The sequence below is a fragment of the Otolemur garnettii genome, unplaced genomic scaffold, assembly GCF_000181295.1.
Source record: "Otolemur garnettii isolate 467f Iridium unplaced genomic scaffold, OtoGar3 scaffold00123, whole genome shotgun sequence".
Taxonomy (NCBI): domain Eukaryota; kingdom Metazoa; phylum Chordata; class Mammalia; order Primates; family Galagidae; genus Otolemur; species Otolemur garnettii.
Window position 1 is genome coordinate 1,007,913 of NW_003852518.1, and position 13,019 is coordinate 1,020,931.

The following is a 13,019-nucleotide window of genomic DNA, read 5'->3' on the forward strand; positions in this document are numbered from 1 at the left end:
CCCCTGAGGGTGTTAGTCGTCTCCTGAGGGTGTTAGTCGCCCCCTGAGGGTGTTAGTCGTCTCCTGAGGGTGTTAGTCGCCCCCTGAGGGTGTTATTCGTCTCCTGAGGGTGTTATTCATCTCCTGAGGGTGTTAGTCGCCCCCTGAGGGTGTTAGTCGCCCCTGAGGGTGTTAGTCGTCTCCTGAGGGTGTTATTCGTCTCCTGAGGGTGTTAGTCGCCCCCTGAGGGTGTTAGTCGCCCCCTGAGGGTATTAGTCGCCCCTGAGGGTGTTAGTAGTCTCCTGAGGGTGTTAGTCATCTCCTGAGGTTGTTAGTCGTCCCCTGAGGTTGTTAGTCGTCCCCTGAGGGTGTTAGTCGCTCCTGAGGGTGTTAGTAGTCTCCTGAGGGTGTTAGTCGTCCCCTGAGGGTATTAGGCATCTCCTGAGGGTGTTAGTCATCTCCTGAGGGTGTAGACTGCACTTCTCCCTTTCCACTCCCCTCCCTGCCTCTGGACTCTGATGACAGGGCCAGGACAAGTGGCGTGGTCCTGTGAGGGTTGAATGACTAGGATTCAATGCCCCATGCTCAGCCCCTTCCACCTGAGACTCTGTGGTTTAGAGGTGGACTCACTGTGTGGAAACAGAAGAATGACAGGGTGTGGGGGGACAAAGATTAGTCAGGAGACTGGCCTCTCTGGAAGCAGGGCCCAGCAGGAGAGGCAGGGCTGCCCTGGGGCTGCAGGGCCGCCCTGGGGCTGCATGACAGGGGCAGTTCCCCTCAGGCTATGTTCTTCCCTGGGGCTGGGAAGTCCTCAGTCCCCTGCTTCACTGACATTCTTCCTAGGGTCTGGCAATAGCTTGATTATTATGCTTCACTTTCTGTCCTGTTGAGGCTTCGCATTTCTATGAGAATTTAGAGATCTCTCTGGAGCCATCAGAAACCTCACACTCATCAATGTGTAGATGACATCTCTAGGTATCTTCATTTTTCTTAAAAAACTTAGATGGGGGGTCATCTTTGGACAGCCCATTAGAACAGGGATAAATCGTCTTATAGGGAGGGGCTGAAGTCTATCAGGGCATGTTAATTATTATTTAATTCAGTTTTGCAACATCAGAAATGCAAGGTGAATGACATATCACAGCATCACCACACACCAGCCTTCCTACGGGATTTGTTGAGTATTTGAGTCCTCAGATCTGAACATGGTTCCTCTCTTTCAATCCCCCCTCTAGGGTTCCAACAAAATGAATGAAGATCTTCTGCAAAGAATAAACAGTGCCAAAAAAATCCACTTGGTTCCTTGTCACTTGAGAGACAAGTTTGTCTTGCGTTTTGCCATCTGCTCCCGCACCGTGGAGTCGGCCCACGTGCAGCGTGCCTGGGAGCACATCAGGGAGCTGGCCTGGGATGTGCTGAGAGCTGAGCGGGAATGAAGGCAGGGCCAGTTGCAGGTAGGCCGCCCGCCTGTCCTTTCTGCCTATTCCCTGGCTGTCCAGGTTGGGATCCTCACTCCCCTCCCAGCTCAGCCACTCAGCCCTGCTGGGTGAATGTCTTCCACCTGACAATAAGGAAGAGAAAACAGGATCACATTCAGGCCAAAGAACTAGAAGGAACAGTACATTACAATCATTCTTTAAAAACTTAGATTTTTACTTTTTATTTTCTTACATTAATCTCTATAATTCCCCTCATATTTTTTCAACCAGAATTTATCGAGGCAACTTACTATCCTAAGGGGAGTCATTAATTATGTTTGCTATAGATTCAAAGGTAAAAATAGGGTTCAACTTCAACTTAATAAAATAAGGACACAATAGTAAATCCTAATGCATGTTTGTGTTTTGGCCAGATTAATTAGAATGCTGATCATCTTAATATCTTGGTTTTAATTATGCTTATTTGATGTTAAGATATTCTATCCACATGGTCACAGTTTTGAGAGAAAATGGAAACTATTCCTATTTTACAGAAGGTAAAACATTAGGCAGAGATTCTAGCTGACAGTGATACCATCTGTCAATAGAGTAGCCAGATTAGTGATACAGACCCTTTTCTTCAAGTTGAAACTTTTTTTACATTGCACAGTTGCCTGTTTCCCAATGGACAAGTAGTGTATTCCTTCTCAATATTCAGATAAGAAATCTGCAAAATTCTTCATTTTTTTAATGAGGCTATATGTTCATGCTATTTTTTTCCTTGTAGAAATGAAAAGTTGATGAGAAGTATATCTGAAAACGAGAGAGAGTAAAGTCAACCTCATCCTGGCTCCTGTATGTGGCCTCACGTGCCTTTCTCCACAGTTACTCAGAGACTTGTGGTTACATCTCTTCAGTGTCTTGCCAATGAAGAAATAGTATTTGCTATATGAAAAGTTAATTCCAGTGGCTACAGTTTTTATTCATTATTTGGCTGTGATCTTTGTTGATTGAAAATTGTGCACTTTCATGTTCTTGAAGTTAGCAGTTGTGGTTGGAAAGGCTTATTGAATTATTGTCCAGTCTCTGATCACGTGACTCGAAATTGTACCTGTGGTCTTTAAAACATCTTTTGTCATGTGGCTAAATGCCTAATAAACAATTGATGTACAATGCTACTTGGGTCAGGTAATGGTTCTGTTCTATGTTTTATCAAATTGATTCTTGTGATACAGATAACTCTTCAAAGTAGCCCCAACTATGGCATCCTTAGATACTTTTAAATGGCATTAATTTATTCAACAAGTGTTTATTGAGCACCAAGATATGTCAGGCACTGTTCTAGATTCATTAACATCATACACGTTTTGCAAGGACCTTAGACTTCCACTTCTAAGGAAATACATTTAGAATCAAGAAACAACCTGGATCCAAGTGAAGAAGGACTTTCACTAATGCTGTTTCCTTGTCTGACAAATCCATCCACTCTATGCTATCATGATTAACATGCAACTGAAGAGTGCTTCTGTAAATATAAATTGCAACTAAGATGGCATTTACTCAAACAATTTCCTTTGGAAATATTTTTCTTCTTTTAATTAATTAATTAATTAGTTAATTTTTGGAGACAGAGTCTTACTCTATTGCCCAGGCTAGTGGGCCATGGTGTCAACCAAGCTCACAGTAGCTCCTGGGCACAAGAGATCCTCCTGCTTCAGCCTCCTGAGTAGCCTGGACTACAGGCACCCACCATAACACCTGGCAATTCTTTTCTATTTTTAGTGGACATGGCTTCTTGATCTTGCTCAGGATGGTCTTGAACTCCTGAGTTCAAAAGATCCTCCTGCCTCGGCCTCCCAGAGTTCCAGGCACTTTCTACTTAGTGTTGGAAAGTCCTAGATTGATCTGGAGACAACTAACCGCTGAGATCATGTATCTCCTCCCTGAAATCCAGCAAACAGCAGCACTTTTCAAACCGGAGAATCCCATTCAGGCTGACCATACACTCATCAATAAAGGAGACTATGGAAAATCTCCAGGTAAAAAGGGGAGGGAGGGTCACAGGATGACCATGTGATCATCAGGAGGTTGCAATTCAAAGGAATTGCAGAGAGAAGTCCCCAGGGAAGGCAGATTCCAATAGCCCTGGGCTCCACGCCTGCCTGAGCTCCTTAACTGGGAAACCTGATAGACGTGCAAGTTAGAAACTGGTGATGTGAAGTTCGGGAAGCCTTCCTGTGAGAGAATATGTGGAGGTTGCCTGACGGCCTTTTGATCTAAGGATTTACAGCCCCAAATATCAAACCCTAGAATTGTTTTTGCCTTTTTTTCTTTACTGTATTTGATATCAAAATCTACTTCCTCAGTACCTCTGTGTTACCTGATATATCCTATGCTTGCAGTAAGTAACAAGGGAAAAGTTAATTAGAAAGCACTGTGAAAGCAAAGTACTTTCATCAACTGTTGAGTAAATTTCTAACTACCATTTTAGAGAAACCTGGGAGTGGCTCTCCAAAGCAGACGTGTGAAACAGGGGGTGGAAGAAAGCAGAGAAGGGAAAGAAAGAAAGGAGTGGGCTAAACTACAGAAGATTCCCAAAGTGTCCAAAATGTCCAAGTCAGATCCTGCCCCAGCATTTGTAAGAGTTGGAGCTATCTTCTGCGATTAGAGAGGAACCAAGTCACATGAGGGGAGTTCAAAGTGGAAAGACGTTTAGTGGGGAAGACTTATAGCAGCTGAGTCTTCTATAATTTGAGTCTTCACTTTAATTTGAAGTCTTCTCAGTAGCTCTAAAGAGGAAGTGACAGGAAAACAGATTTTTTTTTCAAGATGAAGCAAAACTTAAAAGTCAGCCTATCAGCAAGTAGAAAATATTTTCTTATAGGCAGTGAATTCTCCAGCATTGTGGGTGCCCAAGTGGAGACGGGGGTTGGAGAAGGGGTTGAGAAGTAGTAAAGGAAATTCTTCCATGTGACAGAAATTGGACTGAAAATTAATTTCTAAGCTTTCTTTTATATCTGACATTCTAATATTCTGCAAAAATAAGATCTTTTGGCTACATTTCTAACTAGCAAAGTTAAGGAACCTAAAAAGAAAAAGAGTAAAAGAAAACAGAACAACACCAACAAGGGCGGGTTACTTTTCAGTCCCAAGTTCTTTTTTTTTTTTTTCCTCTTTGAGACAGAGTCCCAAGCTATCCCCCTGGGTAGAGTGCCATGGCTTCACTGCTCACAGCTACCTCCAACTCCTGGGCTCAAGCGAGTCTCCTGTCTCAGCCTCCCAAGTAGCTGGGACCACAGGCACCTGCCACAACGCCCAGCCATTTTTTGGTTGCAGCCATCATTGTTGTTTGGTGGGCTCAGGCTAGATTTGAACCCGCCACCTTAGGTGTATGTGGCTGGCGCCTTAGCTACTTGAGCCATAGGCACTGAGCCTCAGTCCCAAGTTCTAATCAGAGCAATCTGTGTGGAGCAAAGGGCTAGTCCTGGCCATAAAGACAATACCCAACACGTGGTGGTGCTAATGAGGGGCAGGCTCCAGACTAAATGATCTTCAGACATCAACTAGGTTGACCCCAACAACTCTCAGCAAATAGAGCTGGGATGTGAACCCTGAAAAGCCAAATCCACAGATCCTATCTCCCTCAGTGCACCAGTTAGTCAAGGATGTACAAGAGAAAGACTACTAAGGCTTTCTGGGAAACACTTTACTTCTTTTTCTAAGAGAAATGTTCACGGGGGAAAGTCCTTTCTCACTTTGCCTCCTTCTTCATGTTGTAGATATGGTTGCATGCAACAGCTTAGCAGGAATTGTGAGGGCCATTTTGCAAAAATGAAGTGACAAGCTGGGGAAGGAAATCTACAGGTCAGCGGATGGTAGAATGCAAAGATGTTCATGACATCTGTGAATCACATCCCAGGCCTGGATTTCCTGTCAACCTCCAGACTTCCACTCTTGTTACCAATGAAGAGGTCCAGCTGCCGCCCATCAACCAATATGCAGAAATAGGGATAGGTCCAACAAACTTAATTTGTCAGAAGGCTGGCAATTCTGGAGAACAGTTGAGAGTAGCCTCTCCAAGACTGTTCTGTTCATTTCCAAAATCAGTTTTATCCAAAAAGGTTCAAAGCAAAACCACATTAACTTTTATTTTAAATAATAATCACTACAACTCAGTGACAATCTATTACAACATTTCAAAATCTAAAGTTAATCTTTTAGGCCAGGTGTGGTGGCTCACGCCCGTAATCCTAGCATTCTGGGAGGCCAAGGCGGGTAGATAGCTTGAGCTCACGGCAAGATCAGCCCAGAGCAAGACCCCAATCTCTTCCTAAAATAGAAAAACTGAGGCAAGAGGATCACTGGAGTCTGAGAGTTGGAGGTTCCTATGAGCTATGACACCATGGCAACTCTACCCAGGGCTACAGCTTGAGACTCTGTCTCCAAAAAATTAGTATCTTAAATCAATCCTCCTAAAGCAAAGACCACTTTGCTTTAACCCTTATTTTAAATGATCATCAGCACAATTCAGTGACCTATTACAACATTTCTAATTCAAAAGTCAATTTCTTAAACCAATCTTCCTAAACAACTCAAGACTGTCATCTTTAGGGTGGGAGCTAAATTTTCAAAACAGTAAGACTGAAAAGAGGTGAGGTCATTAAGCACCTAAAACAATCAAACCAGCTGTGTCATTTCTGTCCTAGTCTTACTGACTTTTATTATATGTTCTTTCACTCTGAGTGGCTGTTTTATTTTCCCTTACTGAAAACCCAAGCAGCTAATGGAGAAATAGCTGCTATTGTCTGAGACCTTGCTCCAGCACAAAGTATTAGGTAGTAATAGAATGCTTTTCAAAGCCTTCCAGGTTAAGTGTCCCTAAACAGCTCAGGGTCCTCCAAGTGCTAGCTGAGGGGTAGATCTGAGCTTTCAGATTCAGGCAGAACAGACAGTAGGTATCTGAAGTTCCTTACTTCATCTTTACAATGCATCCCAATTTTGCACGCTACTCAGTCCCCTCTTTCGGCCAGCGAAAAGCATCCCGTGGGGAGCGGGTGGGAGCTGAGCACGAGGGGGCACCTGCACTGTTCTGAGCTTACACACAGCGACTCCTGCCCGTAGCACAGACAGTGGGCTGTCTGCTCTCCCAGGAGAGTCCAGGTAAGTCACGATCTATCAGAATCATAATTTTCAATTCTCATCGCTTCGTCTTTATTTCGGATAACTTTAAAATATGAAGTCTTTATACAGTGGAACTACAACTTATTACTTCATGTGAACCCATCATTGCTGGAAAGCTAGCAGGCCTCCTCCAGGAGAATACCTGCAATAAATCTTTATCAGAAGATGGCAGGCCAGGGTGAAGGTCCCGGGCTAGGTGCCCCAAGAGCCCCGGCGATGCCCCAATCACGACAGCGGCCCGGCGCGTGCGCGCCCTACGCGCCTTACGCACGTACGCACGGCACGGGACCGAGCTCGTCAGCAGTGCGCAGGCGCACGTCCTTTCGCGCGACTTTTGGAGGCTTCTGTCGTCCGGTACTGGCAGGTCGGCGGTGGTGACGGGAGACGGGATGAGGTGCGGGTGTAGCTGACCCCCGCGGGTCCGGGGCCAGGGCGCAGGCGGAAGGGCCCGGTGTCGGGGGTGGAGTCTGGGCGGGCGGCAGCCTCAGCGTGTCCGTGCCCTGGTTGTTTCCTTGGCGCCTTTTTATTTTCTTTTCCTTCTGTTGTGGGGAGGGTGCTGGTCGGTCAGTCCTCAGAGACGCGTCCAGCCTTCAGAAAGTGGGCCGAGGCGGCGGACTGTGGGGACAGGCTGGCCGGCGGGGGCGGCCCGGGCTGCCTCCTTTGGCAGAGTCTGTTTGAGGGCGGGCCGGAGTCGGTTCTCCTCAGGAGTTCACCGATTCCCTCCCAGTGCGGCCCTTTGCTGGTCCCGGCCTGTGAGCCGAGGCGAGTTGTTGACCTCGGTGGTAAGAAAGAGTGACCCCTTCTGTGAGGGACCATTGTGAGGAATAATAATGGTATGTTGTGGAGTATTTTCTGAGTGCTGAGGGCGGTTTTGAGTGTTTCGCAGAATTAAAAGATCCTGTCATCTCAGTGATGGAACTGCGTTCTTTTTATAGTGAAAACGGAGCGATTACGAGACCTATTCAGGGTCTTTGCTGGCAGATAACAGAATCAGGACGTGAACACGGGCAGTCTGGCTCTAAGTCCCGTGCTGTTTTGTTGTTAGAATAGAGTTCTGTACGGTGTCTTCCACGTGGTAGGAGGCCTGTCAAGTGTTTTAGTAGCTGTAATGGATGTTGTATTCCAGGTGCAACAGAGAGAATTTAAATGTAATAGTAAACAGTTCCCACTTGCAGAAGCTGACTATCTAGTTGGAATGACAAATGTCACATTCTTAAAATCAGAATGCTATTAAAATAAAGAAGATTAAAATGCAGTTCGTATGTCAGTGCTAATTAACCATGGTTGTTATACCTAAGAAAGGCAATAAAGGTTAATTTTTTTTTTTTTCAAGAGATAAGGGTCTCACCCAGGCTGGAGTGGTCGAATCATAGCTCATAGCGGCCTCCAACTCCTGTCCTGAAGCAATCCCTGAGTTTCAGCCTGCTAGCTCTTTTAGTTTGTTCACCTGGCTTTTAAATTGACTTGGAAAGGATAAACAGGACAGTGACTGTATCACTTATCAGTGATGGCTAGTTTGGGTCATCCATATCCATATTTGTTGTGTAAATATTGCAAGGAAGTAAGACTTGGTTGATGAATATTGAGGAAAAAGGTGAGGTAGAAAGGAGGAGATTCTGGGAATAGTAGGCATTGAGCTAATCTTGGGACTGCAGATGATAAAGTAAAATGAAGCCATTGAGAGTAAGGGGATGATCATAATAAATGATGTTTTCTAAGTCACCTCTCTTTCCATTTCTCATTTCCAGTATTTCATAAGTGAGTTTAAAATAAAAGTTAAAATGGTATAGTGAAAAGGATGAACTGCTTCAGAGGAGGTGAGTTCTAGTTTTCACTCTATTTAGCTTTATAACTTTAAACAAATTATAGTCTCACTGGATGTTAAATTTTCTTTTTTTTTTTAACAAAGATTTATTAACACCTATTTACAACATGACAAATTCTTTGCAAGGCATTTTGGGATATACAAAGCTATATTTAAACATGGCTCTTGAACTAAAAGGAACTATTGCTTATTAAGCTATACTTAATGTAGAAAGTAAAATTCCAAATGCATGAGTTCTTGGTCTTTATTGTAATGCTTTTGGGAATCTAAAAAGTTTTACTTTGCAATGGGGATTTCAGGTAAATTCTACACACCTAGCAACATGATACATTGATTTACAATTCTGTTAGAATATAATGTAAAGTGAAGAAGCTTATAAATATAACTTGAGAGAGGAAATCTTAAGTAAAAACACATCATTTATCTATTTATTTATTTAGAGATAGTCTCTGTCACCCTGGGGTTGGGTGCCATGGCTTCATCATAGCTAACAGCAGTCTTGAACTCTTGGGCTCAAGAGATTCTCATGCCTCAGTTTCCCAAGTAGCTGGCACTACCATTGCCCATCACAGTACCCAACTAATATTGTTCTTTTAGTAGAGACAGGTTCTTGCTCTTGCTCAGGCTGGTCTGGAGCGCCCAAGCTCAAGCCATATGCCTGCCTTGGCCTCCCAGAGTACTAGGATTACAGGCATGAGCCACCATGCCTGGCCTAAAGTACAAGCACTTTACTAATAAACTTACTAACTTGTCCTCATTTTATTTATTGTAATAATTTCACTTTTTAATTGAAATTAGGAGACTGTGTGAGATTCTGGGGCATCCTGTTTTAGATGCTTATTCCTGAGTAAGTCATTAAACATTTAAATATGTCCTAGTTTATATTTAGGATTCATGCTGCTCAATCTGTGACCTAGGCTAGTAACATTGAGGAGTGTTGTGTACATGTGCATCATATCTGGAGTGAAACTGCTTGTGTCAGATTTCTGGCATCGTTCATAATTGGCTGTATGTTCTCAAGTAAGTTCCTTAACTTTTAGCCTCAGTTTCTATATATGTCCAACAGATTGAATAATGATAGTAGTTTTCAGATTATTTTCATGTTCATTACTTGGTTTGATTCACACAGTGGTTCCTCTCACTTTACAGATAAGAAAATTAAGGTCATTTATAGTAAAAGGCTTGCTTAAGATCCTTCATATACTTTCTCTCAGAGACCAGACTTGAACTTCTGGTTTGTTTTGTATAACTGTTGTTCCATTGTTTCTTATTATTGCTTTTCTTTTTTGATTAATTTAAAATCTTTTTTTATCTAAATCCTATCACTGTTTTCCCTACCCACAGAGAAAATTATTATATAGCTAAAACAGTTTAACTCATAAAAAATTATTAAGTCAAGTCTTTAATCTGGAAGGCTTTATATCAGTGTATCTTGAATACTTGAACTCTCTAGTTAACTAGATATTTCTCTTATATTTATGTCCTTATAAATTTACCTTATAGATAAAAAGCCTTATTACCTTTCTTCAGATTAGCAGAGATTTAAAAACTCAAATAAACATTTTTGTTTTCTTCTTAATACTGATTCATTTTCATTTTTGTCATTTGTTATAGAACTTTCTAAAATGCAGACCTCCACCTCTAGGTCTGTGCACCTGAATGAGTGGCAGAGGAATTACTTTACAATTACATCTGGCATATGTGCAGGACAGAAAGCAGATGCATACCGTGCACAGATATTACGCATTCAGTATGCATGGGCAAACTCTGAGATTTCCCAGGTCTGTGCTACCAAACTGTTTAAAAAATATGCAGAGAAATATTCTGCAATTATTGATTCTGACAATGTTGAATATGGCTTGAATAACTATGCAGAAAACATTTTAACTTTGGCAAGATCTCAACAAACTGACAGTGACAAGTGGCAATCTGGATTGTCAATAAGTAATGTTCTCAAAATGAGTAATGTACAGAAGATGATGCAAGCTGGAAAAAATTTTAAAGATTCTCTGTTGGAACCTTCTGACGCATCAGTGTTAATCCTTAAGGAGGCCTTTGTCTTTGATCTTCCTAAATTTAGTGTTTGTGGTGGTTCTGGAGAGAGTGACCTATTAGCTAACTCAACTCTTGATATAGGTAGGACCGAAGACTTCCCAGAGAGTAATCCTTTGAAATGCCATCAGAATGCCCAGTCACCTGTGGTAACTAATACTGCTAAGACTTGTCCTACATTTTCTGTGCCTTTAGGTGAGTCAGCTACTGCAAAATTCCATGCCACACCATTATTTGGAAATATCAAAAAGGAAAATTATAGCTCTCCAAAAAACAACCTAGGACTAAATATGTTCTCAACTAATCAGTCATATTTTTCTGCTGATTGTGAAAATCCACGGGAAAGGAAATCTTTTTATTGTTCTGGCACCATTGATGCATTTTCCAATCCAATACTGAATAAGGCTTTTAGTAGGACAGAAGATAATGGGCAAAAGGAAGATAGCAGCCTGCCTACTTTTAAAACTGCAAAAGAACAATTATGGGTAGATCAGCAAAAAAAGCACCACCAACCCCAGCGTGCATCAGGGTCTTCATATGGTGTTATAAAAAAGTCTCTGGGAGCTAGTAGATCCCGAGGAATATTTGGAAAGTTTGTTCCTCCTGTACCTAAGCAAGATGGGGGAGAACAGAATGGAGGAATGCAGTATAAGCCTTACGGGGCAGGACCTACAGAACCAGGGCTTCCAGTTGATGAGCATCTGAAAAACTTGGAACCAAAAATGATTGAACTTATTATGAATGAAATTATGGATCATGGGCCTCCAGTAAATTGGGAAGATATTGCAGGAGTAGAATTTGCTAAAGCCACAATAAAGGAAATAGTTGTGTGGCCCATGATGAGGCCGGACATCTTTACTGGTTTACGGGGACCCCCTAAAGGAATTTTGCTCTTTGGTCCTCCTGGGACTGGTAAAACTCTAATTGGCAAGTGCATTGCTAGTCAGTCTGGGGCAACATTCTTTAGCATCTCTGCTTCATCCTTAACTTCTAAATGGGTAGGTGAGGGGGAGAAAATGGTCCGTGCATTGTTTGCTGTTGCAAGGTGTCAGCAACCAGCTGTGATATTTATTGATGAAATTGATTCCCTGTTATCTCAACGGGGAGATGGTGAGCATGAATCTTCTAGAAGGATAAAAACCGAATTTTTAGTTCAGTTAGATGGAGCAACCACATCTTCTGAAGATCGTATTCTAGTGGTGGGAGCAACAAATCGGCCACAAGAAATTGATGAGGCTGCCAGGAGAAGATTGGTGAAAAGGCTTTATATTCCCCTCCCAGAAGCTTCAGCCAGGAAACAGATAGTAATTAATCTTATGTCCAAGGAGCAGTGTCACCTCAATGAAGAAGAAATCAGACAGATTGTACAGCAATCTGATGGGTTCTCAGGAGCAGACATGACGCAGCTTTGCAGAGAGGCTTCTCTTGGCCCTATTCGCAGTTTACAGACTGCTGACATTGCTACCATAACACCAGATCAAGTTCGACCAATAGCTTATATTGATTTTGAAAATGCTTTTAGAACTGTACGACCTAGTGTGTCTCCAAAAGATTTAGAGCTTTATGAAAACTGGAATAGAACTTTTGGTTGTGGAAAGTAAGTGGGGCACTTGAAATTAAAAGATGGCATCTTTGTAATACAGTCTTTCTCATTTTTTAGCACAGGAAGCTGGAGATTTCTTAAAATGTGTTTTTTAGAATATATTCTGAATTCTGTACCTCAAATAAGAACAATGTATCAGATTTTACAAATGATTGACATAGCCTAGTTAATACAAGTTTTTGTTTTCCACTTACTACCTGTGTAAGCCTATTTAAACAAAATGAGAATAAACTTTTGTTTCTAAAAAGTCTGTCTTTTGAAAGAGTGTAACATGATTAGTGAGCCCTAATTGAAACTTTTTTTTAGTTTAAAGATGACATTATATATGAGATTGTATTGGATTAATATCTTTTATTGAAGAAGGTTCCTTCTGAAGGTTATCTAATTCTTAATGTTGCCTAGTCTAGTGGTTTATATTTGAAATAGCATTGTTATTTAAATAGATTAAGATCTCACCAAGAGCTAGAGTGTAAGTGCCAAATTATTGCTTTCTTCTGCTAGTTTATAACCTCTTGTATGATTTTCTTTCCTTACTAGGACTAGTTAATGAAAGCATGTTCAGAAGTAGCAAGATTAGTCTGGGTATCAGATGTATCTACAGAACTAAAAAGTGAAGAATGTTGTATTTTTTCAGTGGGTATATGTTGTTTGACATTAATATTTTACTTGACACTACTTCATAGCCTGTAGTATTACTCTTTCAAGAAAAAATGTTTTCAGATTCTTATAAAGGATTTTTTTTTTTTTTTTACAATTTCAAAGTATTAAGGTGATACAAATAATTTTGTTACATGGATACTTTGTATAATGAGTAAGTCAGGGCTTTAGGTGTACCCATCACCATAATATTGTAGAAACATTAGAAAATATAATTAAAAAGAATAAAAATCACTTTTAATCTTACCACTTGGGAGGATACACTTTTAATACAGATTCTTCCAGATGTTTGGTTTTATGTAAC

The 13,019-nt window shown here is 41.6% G+C and overlaps 2 protein-coding genes across 2 annotated transcripts in view; both read left to right on the plus strand.

Moving 5' to 3' along the window:
* Positions 1–2,535, plus strand: part of DDC (dopa decarboxylase) — an 89,714-nt gene extending 87,179 nt beyond the window's left edge. Inside the window, exons 14-15 of the mRNA XM_023517877.1 lie at positions 1,215–1,433; positions 2,185–2,535. Of these exons, the coding sequence (XP_023373645.1) occupies positions 1,215–1,415 (201 nt within the window). The 3' untranslated portion in view covers positions 1,416–1,433; positions 2,185–2,535. The remainder of the gene's footprint in view (positions 1–1,214; positions 1,434–2,184) is intronic.
* Positions 2,536–9,328: 6,793 nt separating this feature from the next.
* FIGNL1 (fidgetin like 1) lies at positions 9,329–12,805 on the plus strand. The gene is made up of 2 exons (XM_012810061.2): positions 9,329–9,423; positions 10,018–12,805. The coding sequence occupies exons 1-2, from the start codon at positions 9,414–9,416 to the stop codon at positions 12,054–12,056; spliced, it is 2,049 nt and encodes a 682-aa protein (XP_012665515.1). The 5' UTR covers positions 9,329–9,413; the 3' UTR covers positions 12,057–12,805.
* The last annotated feature ends 214 nt before the right edge of the window (positions 12,806–13,019 follow it).